Source organism: Notamacropus eugenii, chromosome 2 (genome assembly GCF_028372415.1).
Source record: "Notamacropus eugenii isolate mMacEug1 chromosome 2, mMacEug1.pri_v2, whole genome shotgun sequence".
NCBI classification, from domain to species: Eukaryota; Metazoa; Chordata; class Mammalia; order Diprotodontia; family Macropodidae; genus Notamacropus; species Notamacropus eugenii.
Window position 1 is genome coordinate 68,665,593 of NC_092873.1, and position 12,626 is coordinate 68,678,218.

The 12,626-nt window shown below is 50.3% G+C and overlaps 1 protein-coding gene across 4 annotated transcripts in view; it reads left to right on the forward strand.

Moving 5' to 3' along the window:
• The window catches only part of FTCD (formimidoyltransferase cyclodeaminase), a 32,036-nt gene extending 19,703 nt beyond the window's left edge, over positions 1 to 12,333 (forward strand). For 2 of the 4 annotated variants that reach the window (XM_072640797.1, XM_072640794.1), the window contains 5 exons: positions 654 to 1,931; positions 3,338 to 4,918; positions 6,682 to 6,720; positions 9,371 to 9,627; positions 12,131 to 12,333. In XM_072640797.1, the coding sequence (XP_072496898.1) occupies positions 654 to 740 (87 nt within the window). In that variant the 3' untranslated portion in view covers positions 741 to 1,931; positions 3,338 to 4,918; positions 6,682 to 6,720; positions 9,371 to 9,627; positions 12,131 to 12,333. Of the gene's footprint in view, positions 1 to 653; positions 1,932 to 3,337; positions 4,919 to 6,681; positions 6,721 to 9,370; positions 9,628 to 10,263 lie in introns of all 4 variants that reach the window. The other 2 variants (XM_072640795.1, XM_072640796.1) reach the window with 2 other exon arrangements.
• The last annotated feature ends 293 nt before the right edge of the window (positions 12,334 to 12,626 follow it).

Sequence of the window (12,626 nt, forward strand, 5' to 3'; positions counted from 1 at the left end):
GGATCTAAGAATGGCCGAATAGTCTGGGGTGACTGGGAGGTAAGGGCTCTAGATGGGATTAAAAGTGGGAAGTGGCCAGGGGTGATCAGAGGTAACAGATAATGAAGGTCTGGGCTAGGTTAGAGGTAACAGAATTGGGAGATTGGATATAGGACACAATGAAAGGCCATTCAATTAACAGGAATGGGTCAATGTCTCAGGCAAATGACAGAGACTTGATCAAGTGGAAAAATTCAAGGAGAGTTGAGGAGCGGGGTTCAGGGCCTCTACCTTGTCACAGCAAAAGGAAATGACTTTTCCCAGGTCTTAGACTAAAGAGCCTGAAGAGACAAGATTTGAACCCAAACCTTGCTACTCCAACATGCATTGTGCTTTCCACACCCCAGAGGATCAGAGGTTTAGAGTTGGAAGCACTTTAGAGGTCATTTAGTGTCCCTCTTTTCTTTAGGGATAAGGTAACTGAGGCCTGGAGAAGTTAAGCAAGCTGCCCAAGGTCACACAGGCTGAGTAAGATTCAGTCCAAAGGCCCACCCTGACTCCCTTGTGGGCTTTCTTCTTTTCCTCACATTCTGTGGGGGCAGAAATTGCTTTTTAAAGGAGATGTTTTAAGCTAGTTTCTGAAAATGATACATCCTTTAATTTATCCTTTCCAGATGCAGGAAAAAATTTCTCACCTCCTGGAGGAAGCTCAGAACAATGCTGACTCTGTGCTAGAGTCCCTGGCAGCCCGAACAGAGTGAAGAGTCTGGCACCATCTGGGGGAGAGTGTACCAACTTGCCCCATTGCTCCATCCACCCACCCACCCATCCATCCTCCCACCCACCCACCCATTCACCCACCCATCCACCCATCCATCCATCCACCCAACCCTCTACCCACCCACCCACACACTCATCCACCCATCCACCCACTCATCCACTCATCCACCCATCTATCCACCCATCCATCCATCCATCCACCCACTCATCCACTCATCCATCCATCCACCCTCCCATCCACCCACCCATCCATCCATCCATCCATCCATCCATCCATCCATCCATCCACCCATCCCTCCACTCACCCACCCACCCATCCATGTCTGCCCTGTCCCTTGTTCAAAAGACAAGTCCTTCAGCTCTACTCTTCCTTCCCAGGGCTGAGAACAGAACAACAATGTATGTGTTGGGGAGGGGCCAGGGTTTAAAAATAAAGTAGTGATTGCCCTTGAAGATAAGAAGCTCTGGCAAGTGATTCATTAAGTGACAAAGGTTGTTTACTTAGCGTGACATTGCCCAGTCACCTGCTTATCGATCACTTCCTTCTCTAGTTCTCTTCCCCCTCCCCATTCCTCTCTTCCTCTTTTTCTTCTTTCTCTTCTTCTCCTCCCCTCCCTTCCCCTCCCTCTCCTCCATTTACATCTCCCCTCCTCCTCTCACCCACTCCTTTTCCTCCTCCCCCACATTCACCCTTTACCTCCTCTTTCCCCCACCTCCCTTCCTCCCTCCTCCTCCTCTTCTCTACTTTCCTCCTACTTTCTTCTCCCTCTCTCCCTTCTTCTCCACCACTTATGTGACCTGGAGCAAATCCCTTCACCTTCTTGAGCCTCAGTTTTCCCTTCTGTAAAACATGGGATTTGGACTTAGTGGCCTCCAAGTTCCTTTCCATCTAGATCCTTGGAATCTCAGAATCTAAGACTCGGTCCCCAGCCCCCATTCCCTCACAGCAGGCATTTAACTCATTTTCATGGAGTTGTACTCAGTGATTGGATTCTTCAAGTCACTTGAAGTTTAGTGCCCATGATCCTGGTTGGCTCAGAAGAATCACCTCAGGTTTCAAGATTCAGACTTCCTATAATCTGATTTTATTAGCATGCCATCATACCAGCCAGGCCTTATTTCTGTTTTCCAGATAAGGGCGCTGATAGATGCACGCCCTAAGGAGAGGAAGGGTGAGTCTGTCTCACCCTGGACCATTGGTGGACCTTGTGACCCACACCCTGGGCAGGGGGATGGGGGATGGGGAGGCCAGAGCTGCTTGGCTGATGGGGACCCCAATGCAGAAACCTGAAGGTGTGTGGGGGAGGAGGGTTAACTTTGGAGTGTTCTACTTCCCAGAGACCTCCGCCATCCCATGTTGACCCCCTTCAAAGTTCGTCCCAAGGAGGCCCACATTTGAGAGACCTTTCCTAAGCCTGTTTTCCCCTTGTGGGTCCCTCCTTCATCACTCTGTCTTTGTTTTGGGCACACCTGGGGACAGTGGTAGAAAAGGCAGTGTTTGTGGAGGTAGAAGAGCTGGTTCAAATCTCCTCTCTTATACTTACCACTCATGTCACCTTGGACAAGTCACTTAACTTTTCAGACTCAGTTTCCTCATGTGTACAAGGAAGGGGTCTAAGGTCCCTCCTAGACCTAGGCCTATGTCTTTGTGGGGGACCCTCCTACCCAGGAATGTGCTGCACCTCTTTCCTAGAAGGGAAGCTTCTGGAGGGAAGGCTTTGTTTCTGCTCTGTCAGGGAATCCTTAGTATTGTTCCTGGCTCAAAGCCTTAAGCCTCAAAGGCTTAAAAAAATCATGTCACATCATCTTCTGAAGGGAGAGGTGTCTGCTCCTGGACTCCATCCCAGGAATATTCAGAGACAGATCTGGAGGAGACCCTAGAGTCCATGAGGCCACTCCCTCATTGTACAGAAGAGGGAACTGAAGCCCTGGGGTTCCGGGGAACTTGCCCAGTGTTACCATCTGTTAAGTGTCCCAGGTGGGAATTGGATGCCGAGTCCAAAAATGAAAGCCCTTGGGGTGTTCTTGAGTGGGGGCCTTCACTAATTGTGGCTGGGACTAGGGGGCCAGAGGATGGGCCCCTTCCTCTGTAGCTTAGCCACATGGGCCTGGTGACCAGCAGCCCCCAGGGCTGCCCTGTGGCATCCTTAGCTTCCAGTCCTTGCTGTAGATGGAGGACTCCTTCCCAAGTGGATCCCCAGACCACCCCATCTCTGCCCCCAGGGTCACCTGAAAAGCCCCTCTGGGACTTTTGGGTGTTACAAAGAACTCTAGCTAGAAGTGTTACCCATCCATGGGGATGACTGGACAAGTCCTGGTCAAACACCTTTGGAGTGAAGTGAGCCCAGGTGAAGACAAGTTTCATGGGGTCTCAAATCATGAAAAGGTAAAGTGACTTCAAGGCCTCAAGCACTGAGTAGAACCCTACTGTGTGCCCAGTGCTGGGGAGGAATGAATATTCTGCCCTCAAGGAGCTTCTGCCTGTCCCATGTGGGGGGCAACCATGGCAGAATGGGACATACGTGTCCAGATGGGGCCAGCTGCCTACTTGTTATTTTATTGTGTTCATTTCTTACAGAGGCAGGGCCTCTTGAGAGAGGCTTTGGGAAGAACAGTGATGGTGGAAAGTCAAGAAACATGGATCCAGTATGGAAAAGGTGATGGCAGAGAAGACTCCTGTAGGTTCAGGGCAGGGGGGGTTGGCATGGACCTCTAGGTGACAGAGAATGGGCCAGTCTCAGAGCTGAAGTGTTCTGGTTACAGGCAATCCCTCCTTAGAATCACAGGCATAGAGACTATTAGAACTGGAAGTGATGTCTGGGATCACCCAGTCCTGCCCCTTAATTCATATAGGACAAAGTAACTTGCTCCAGGTCACATAACTACAGCATGGCATTTGGAGCTGAGTGGGACCTTAGCCATCATCTAGTGCAGCCCCTTGATTTGACAGGTGAGTAAACTGAGGCCCAAGGTCATGGACGCTCACCCCTCTGTCTCTCAACTGTGTCATGTTCCTCCTTCCCCCGCCTGCCTCCGGCAGCAAACATTGGGCACCCCTTTAGCAGACTATTGATTGGAAAGGAGCTCCTGCCTGTGTTACTCCCTTTCAGGTGGGTCAATGAGGCTGTAAGGTCAGGAACTCCCCTGGCTGGGGAACCCCATACCTCCCCCATAACTGTGGGGTATTCTTTTTAATCCTGAAGGAAAAGGCAAGTATCTAGATATCAATTATAGTCGTTGTTTAATCAGTCATTATGAATACTTGAAAATGGCAATCTTTGGTCTGGGAGGCAGCCAGATGATCGAGTGGACCCGCTCCCGCAAGAACCCCCAAATCCCCCTGGGAATCATAGAAAGCAGACAGGCTCAGGGGAAGTTGAAGAGTACCCCCTCCCCACAGGTGGATATTAGGAATAAGCTTCAGAGTTAAGCCCATGTCACGCACATACATAAGTTTGTGTTTTGATCACGTCCAGGTTACTTAGAGGGCACAATATTCTTCAATTGGTTTTTGTAAGTCATATAGCATATTAAATCTTGACTCAGTGTCTAAGTTATGATTTGGTGTCTAAGTTACAATTTGTAAACAGGCCGCCATGTTCTGGCTTTCACCTTTCACAGAGCTTATGTTTTTATGGCTTTTTGCTTATTACTATGTTTTAGGGCTTTGCCCCCAATTTGAACCCCATGGAGCTATCTCCATAGGGTCCTCCCCAGACCTGGCTGCTCTGCTCCACAGCTGAGCATCTCCGCTTCACCCTCCATTTGTGGGCATCCTGAGAGTGCACCCTCCCTCCTCGGGTGGTATAGTAGACCCCCTCCAGGGCCCACTGGGGGCCTGCCCAGGGAGTGAGTCACTTCTTATCAGAGATGCCTGTGTGTTGGGTGGGTATGGGAATTGACATTCCTGGCACAAGCCTCTCCTGGCGTCAGAGAAGGAGTAATTCAGGGGTTGCTTGTCCTGCTTCACCTTTTCTAAGGTATATGGCCTGGGTGTCCACCCTCTGTAAACATCACATGTGGGCCCTTTTTTGTGAGGCTCCTGATTGGCTGGGACAAGCTGTCGAGGAAGGCCAGTGCTGGCATTTAAGGAGAGGCTGACGGGTGAACAGGAAGCTTCCCCATCTTGCCTCTGCTCTCAACGCTTTGTGGAAGGGAGGTAGGTATCTCTGGATTGAATTTGTATTGTTGGGCGAAAGTCATGGGAACTGGGGGCTGCTATCTGGAGGGGTGGAGGGAGGATCTAGAGAAGGCAGGGTCTTTGGAACATTGACACAGAACAGGATGTCTGAGTTGTACCAGATGGCCTGTGTGGTCCTTTCCTATGTGAAATTCTCTTAATCAGAGATATGTAGAAGTCTTATCTTTTTCCTGGGGAGGAGAGACCTGGTGATTTTGTGAGCTCTGAGAAAGGCTAATTTCTGTGAAAGTGGAACCCTTCCCTTCCCTTCTGACTCAGTCTGTCAGAGAGGAGACTCTGCTCTGGGTTCTCCAAGTATGGGCCAGTGATGCCCAGCTCTGACAGATCCCACTAAGGTAAGAACGTTCAGAACCAGGCCCAAGGCTAGATACTATCAGTTTAGCCCAGGACCAGTCTCCCTGAGATTTGGGTGACTGGTGGTCAGAGGGTTGGCTGTGCCAGGTGTTTATCCCGGGTCCTAGTCCTTGTTCTGTCCTTTCCAGTGCAAAGTTCATCTTCCTTGGCAGAGAAAGCACAGCTGAAGTGTTGCTCCCTCACTGTTAATGCATCGTGACCTGGGAGGGGTTGTAGGCTCTGATTTTCCCATGGTACTAACCGTCTCCCAGAGCAGAGCCCCAAGGGGCCAGGTCAAGGTGGAGGCAGACTTGGAGGTGGGTGGAGGAGATATTCTGAGAGGCAGCCAGGGTAAGAATAAATGTCAGGAAGGCCCTGGCTCCCTGGGGTCAGGAGGTCCCAGATGGAGGGGGGATGAGAGCTACAGCCTTGCTACCTTCAGGGTTTGTCCCCGGGGGAGGCTTGGGCCACAAGGTGGAATTCACAGGAATTTCCCAAGAGGATTGCCCTAGCAGGGTCAGGGCCAGGTTGGACCCATCTGTGGTTTCATCATTGTGGGTGTGCCCTCCATCAACATGGATAGCACTCCTTCTTGGTTTCTCTTGCATAGATTGTGCATCTATGTGCGTACATTGTCTTTGCCTTCATATCCCCAGACCTAGCACAGGACTTAACACACAGTAGGCGCTTAACAAATGCTTGTTAGTTGCTGTGGCCAAAATAATTCTGGTCCTCAGCCTGTCCAGCCTCGGGCGACCTGGCCACAGGTGGACAGACCATGGCTGAGCTTTTCCAGCTTGGTAAGACCTCCCTGAGCCTGTGCCACACTGGCATGATCTCCAAGTATCCACAAAAATCGAGCATTTATGAAGCACCTACTGCACTCAAAGCCCTGTGCTAGGTGGTGGTAATTCAGATGGGGAGGCAGAAAGAGGTTTCAAAGTCCACAGTGGGGTGGGGCAGGGAGGGTTTCCATCAGGTTCAGGCTTCTTCGGAGGCTTCTCTGTCTTCCCTGCTCCTGGCCTGTGCCTGGAGGCCGGGTCCGGTCTTTAAAAATACTCTTTACAAACATTCCACCTTGAGTACAGGTGACCTGGGGCCTCTTCTCTGATCCCTGTCCTGCATGTGGCCACCCATACCCCTGCAGACACTCAAGATTCCTTCTTTCTATCTCCAATCTCTGGTAATTTTTGTGCTGTTTCTATCCCCTTCTGTTCCTCAGGCCACAGCATTAGTGTCCTTTATTCCACTTGTCATCTATGGTCACAAAGCCCTCAAGAGGCTGCTAAGAGAGGGGTCTTGTTTTTCTTCCTAATTCTCCTAAGCCAATGAGGGGGAGGGAGCAAGATTTCCTATCCTGATAACCGTGATGTCCTTCTGTACTTTAGGTGACAAAAGGAGGGGCGAAATGTGGAATCCCAATTCAGGTACGGCTTCAAACATCTCCCTTGTCTTCTTTGTGCAAGGGCCACAGTGTTTATGGGGATGTGGGACATGATTGGAAGCTGGCAACTTCAGGGAGGATCAAGTAGGTCTATGAGCAGTGGTTTGGGGGTACCCTAAGGAAGGCCATCCAGGATCTGGTAAGGAATTTTTAAAATAATTTCCACCAAATAACAGATTATGAGGTACCCTAGTGCAGAATGGTGGTTAGACAGTGAGTGGCATTGGAGCCCGAATCACCTCTCTGACACATCTTGGCTGCATGACCTATGGAAAGTCCTTTGATCTCCCATTTCCCCAGGCAATTCTCCAAGGCAGAGGCTTCTGTATGTGTCCTAGACCCACTGTGAACAGTTTGGGGAAACCTGTGGACCCTTCTCAGAATCGTATCTTTTAAACAATTGAAGGAAAAATTAGATCTCAGAGGTTACTGAAAATAAAGGTGGAGTTGTTTTCCCACCCAAGTTCACAGGCCCCTTCCACAGACCCCCAGGTAAAGAACACCTGCCCTCTGGCTCTTAGCTGTCAAATGAGCAGGTCTGTGTTGGGAGAGGGAGTTTCCCCACTGGGAATTCTGTACTCCCCTGCAAGGACATGCCCAGCCCCAAACAGATGGATACTGAGCTTGGATGACTCTTCAACATTAAGAAAGTAACTGCAGTGATGATCTAGGATCTGATCTTTCAGAATCAGCAGTGCCATGTTATTTTGTTTCAAGGACTTGTGATTTCTGGGGAGTGAGGGAGAAGGGAGTCATACCTCTTTCCACTCACATAGATCCCTGTCCCTCCCCCCACCCCTTCCCCAGGCTTAGGAGCTCTAGAGTCAGAAGGGATCTCAAGGCCATCTAGTCCAATTCCCCTCATTTTTACATATGAGGAAACTGAGGTCCAAGAGGCTAAATGGTTTGCCCAAGGTCACTCAGGTAGTAAGTGGCAAGGCCAGTCAGACAATAAACATTTAGTAAGGGCTTACTATGTGCCAGGCATGGTGCTAAGTGTTAGGGATACAAAGAAATCTAGAAGACAGCCCCTGCCCTCAGGGAGCTAGCTTACTGTCCATAGGATGAGACAAAAGGCAGACAGTAATGTAGAAACAACCAATGTATGAGATCAATGGTATTCCACAGAGAGAAAGCCCTAACATTAAGGGGATTGGACAAGGCTTCTTGCAGAAGATCTTAGCCAGGGAGGCCAGGCTTTGGAATCAGGGTCTTTTCCAAATCCTCTTTTCTTTCTCTTGTGACATGCTGCCTGTCCCCGATAGTCACCCAGGGTGACCACCCGTGGTAGGCACCGTCTGCCCTTGGCTGGGTCAGTCCTTGGGCAGCCCATGTCCAGCCAGTCCATCCTCAAGCTCAGACTCAGAATCTTTCCGGCTGGAGGGAGCCTTCCAGAGCTGGGCTCCATTGGCGTCATCCCTGAGGACTCAGGGTCCCCTTCCCTGCACTAGGGAGTAGCAAGGAGTGAATAGATAGGTCAGAGGGCATAGATATCCTCATGAGGCCTGAGGATACTGGACATAAAGATCCAGTGTTCTTCTCTGTCATCCACGGAACACAGTTTGTTTGGCTTCCAACACTTGGGGCAGGAAAATTGTGTGTTTTGGCCTCACTTCAAGGTCTACAAGGTACAGCTCAGTCCCATTTTACCAACAAGGAAACAGATGACATGACTTACTTTCTATCACCTAGCTAATAAATGGTGGTCAGGACTTGAACCTAGATCTTCTGACTCCATAACCACCACTCTTTTTATTGTGCTGTGTCACTTCTACAGGAAAGAGAATTCTTTTCTGAAGACCTGTGTGGATGAGTGGATGAACTCATTCCTCAAACCTCATTTTTTGTTTTATTTTTTTTAAAAACCATCCTTTATTAAGAGAGCAGCATAGTACAACTTTATTAGAGGACCTGGCTTTGCATCCTACTTCTGATAACTTTGTACCTGAGTGACCTTGGGAAAGTCTCTTCTCCTGCCTGGGCCTCAGTTTCCTCATTTGTAAAATGGGGAGGTTGCATGCACTAGGTGGCCTCTGAAGCTGCTTCCAACTCCTACTCTAGAGTCTTAGCCATTTTCTAGGTACATCATCCTGTTATGGCTAGGAATTACATGGAATGGGCATATGCCCTTTTGGCAGACAGAAGCCAGGTCTAGATAGGGAGGCTGATGAGGCCAAGGAAGGATTCCCCAGAGACTTCCAAAAGCTGCCTTCAGTGCCCTGTAGCATGGCAGCTTCCTGTGGTTGGGTGTGGCAGGCTGCCATCTGGATTGGAGACAAGACCTTGCTGCAAATTTCAGCTTTGCCACTAACCACTGGTATGACCTTGGGGTAGCTGGTGGGTTGCCTCACTCCGGGAAGCCTCGATTTTCTCCTCTGGGATATGCCCTTCTTTTCTCATAGGGACAAAGAAGGACAACAAAATCTTGTGTGTAAAAGGGATTGAGGCTTGTAGGGCCTGAGGATGGAAGGAGCCTTAGAGAAGACACCTGTAAATTTTCAGATGAGAATGCTGAGGCCTAGGGAGGGGAGCTGAGGTTGTCTGGGCTGTGAAGCCAGGGCCTTGGTGAATTTATTTAGGCAGGAAGAGAAGAAAATTGTAAACTGTCTTACCAGTGTTCTTTTTCAAAACAGGAATGCCGCACCCGGGGCCAGGAGGGTACCCCCCTCGTTGCCCCCCACCTCATGGCCAGCACTACCCTGGCGGTCCTCCCCCTGGCCCAGGAATGGCCCACTGCTATCCTCAACCACCTGGCTGCCAGCCTCCACCACCTGGATGCCATCCTCCACCACCTGGATGCCACCCTCCACCACCTGGCTGCCACCCTCCTCCTCCACATCCAGGCCATCACCATCATCACAAACATGGACCTGGGCCCCACTGCCATAAGGTGAGTCTCAGGCAATTCTGAGGGAGCCTATGTCCTCAGAGGGAAGCAGGCAAGAGAAATATCGGTGCCTTATTTACTGGGAGACTTCAACTCGGGTCTATGGAGCACCTACCAGGGTGTGGACAGGGCAAGGTTCATCCTTTCCATTTTGCAGAAATGGAGGCGAGAGAGGTTCAATAAGAGTCATTTGATCTAAGTGTCCAATAGCTGTACGGGTCTGAAGTGGGATTGGAATCCACATGTTCGGTCCAAGTACCTCCCAGCAGGTCCCTTCCTGCAGTGCCTGCTGAGGATGGTGAAAGATTTCGAGATCGTGCTTTGGAGAAGGGGGAGGGGGAGGCATGATGGCCACTGAATATGAAGGGCTGTAGGAATATAGAAGGTGCCCCTTAACCTAAAAGACACAGCTTCCCCTGGATCAAACTCTCTCTCTCTGTCTCCTCCCTCTGTCTCTTGGTCTCCATCTCTGTTTCTCTATCTCTCTCTCCCTTTGTCTTTCTCTGTCTCTCTCTCTCTGTCTTTCTTCTCTCTTTTCTCTTTCTCTTTCTGTCTCTCTCCCTGTCTTCCTCTCTGTCTTTCTCTCTTTCTCTGTCTCTCTCTGTCTGTCTCTTCGTTCTCTGTGTCTCCGTCTCTCAGATGTAGGTGGTGCCCATCCTCCATGACCATTCTCCTGCAGTGGACCCTGCTGAGCACATCTTCCTTCCGAATATCCCACTCCCCTGCTTCCTGTGACCCAGCTGCTGCTCGCCTCTCTTCTGGAGGCTGGCTGCTGCTTCTTGCTCTCTAGCTGGAGTGTCTCCCAGACTCTGTCCTCCATCCTGTACAAACCCCTTGGAGATCTTGTACACCATGAGGGAGGCAATGGTCGATGGCTTCTCTGAAGATGACTCCCAAATTCATCGTGCTTCACGACTTCAGCCTGGAGCTCCAGCCTTCAACTCATCTCTTCCTGAACATTCTGCGGGCATTTCAGATGGAGTTCCTCTCTTCCTCATGCCATTCTTTTTTGTTTTCATCAGTAGGCAGGCTCTTCATGTTGTCCTCATCTTGGATTCTTCTTTGTTCCTTCTTGCCATGTCCATTCATCCCTAAGCTCTGTCCATTTGACCTCTGCCTCTTTCTCTTGCCTTATGGCCACTATGCTGGTCCCCCTGGGAGGGGGGGACTGCAATGGCCTCTCAGTGGTTCCCCAGCCTCTCCTCTCTTGGATCTCTCTCTAATCTTCCCCATGCATAGAACTTCTGGTGTCTCCCCATTACTTCTAGGGAAAGGGAAGGAGCCAGAGAGCTTCATGTGGGGAGCTCCTGGGAGAGGTAGCTCCCCTACTAATGCCCATGGGCCCCTCCCTCTTAGCTTGGGTCCCTTAAGCACTTCAGTGGCCTATGAATCGGGGCAGGGGAACATGGCCCCAGGTCTTCCTGGCCCTCTCCCCAAGCCTCTGCTGCCTCCCAGAGCACCCCCATGCCCACTGAGGCTGGCATTTCCTCTGCAGTCTCTTTCCAATGGGCCTTCCCAGCCTGATTCTGGTTTGCTTTTCTCACACTCTGCTTCCATCTTGTCCCTTGCCCCCGTATCAGTGTGGCTGTGTGGCTCATGAGTCCTTTCCTCATAGACACATTCCCCTGAAACTCATCCCTTTCTTTCTGGCCCAGCTCAGGAGCCACTAAGCTCTCTTGGTCCTACCCAGGAGGCCTCCTGTCTCAACTCTTCTGAACATACTTTGTCTGGGCCATTCTTTTGTCCATCTATGCCTTGCTTCTTACCTATTCCTGTATATACGGAATCCTGCCTATTCAGTGGAGAGCTTCTTAAGAGTGGGACCATCTTGTTTCCCCATTTCATCAGCCTTGACAATCCATCTGTTCTCCCTTCAGTGGATTGTTGAGAGGCCCCATGACCAAAGGGCTCATTGCCCTGTAGGTAACCTGGTGGTGAGTCTCAGACACCAGACCCATTGCCCCTCACTGGTTTAGAATCTGAGCCTTTACAGTTCGGAAGGACCATCCAGGGCTTGTTCTCCAACAGCAAAGCCACACAGACCCCAGAGTCATCTTCATGCCACTAGAAGGCCTCACACAGAACAAGTCCTCAGTAAATATTTGTTGTGAATTGACTTGGTCTGAGGAATATTATAATTCAGAGATTCAGTTCATTTGCCAACCCAACAACTAGAGAGGACCTGGGGTCTTGGGCAAGTGACCTCCCAACTCCAGGCCTCAGTTTCCTCAAATGTAAGATCTGGGGATTTGACTAGCTGAAGTCTCTCCCAGCCCTAGTGCCCCATGCCCTCAAGGGGTCTAGTTCAGTCTTTTTGACTCTTTTTCTGAAACAAAGATCAGGTCCAAGAGAACATTCCCTACACCTCCTTGCCCCTTTGGTCCCAGATTCTGGGTTCCCAGAGTCTTCTGGGGGTGCAAGTCCACAGAATGTTCCTGTCCTTCATGGTCCAAGGCACAGGCTGGGCTTTTTCCAGACAGCTCCTAAGAACACCTCTCTCTTTCAGCATCGTCGCCGTTCATCTGGCTCAGGCTCTGATTCGGACTGAGATGTGACAGTCAACCAGGGGGCTCTGCTGAAGGGGCCAGCAATGGCAGCAGTCCACCACTACCCCATGGCTCTTCCTGCTTTCCCACAATGATTCAATCTGTCTGTACTGAAATTAAAACATGGCCATGTCCGTGGGCTTCTCTGAGAGCTCTGATAAGATTTCATTGATGGCTTTTTCTTCTGATGTAATCCTTGAGTCAGAGTCCATTGTGGGGGATGAAGATTCTGAGGGGCTGGGTCACCTTCCTGGCTCACAGCCCTCACCTCAGAAGCTGGGAACATTCACCATAGGAGCATCCCCCAGATGCTTTGGCCCCTACAGTGCAAAATCCCGGGGCAGGAGGCACTTCTCTTACAATGGAGAAAACAAGACCACACTTATTTTTCTCAGTTATGTAAATGGACAGAGAAGGGAGATGGGGGCAAATATCCCAGGACAGGCTGCTCTTAAA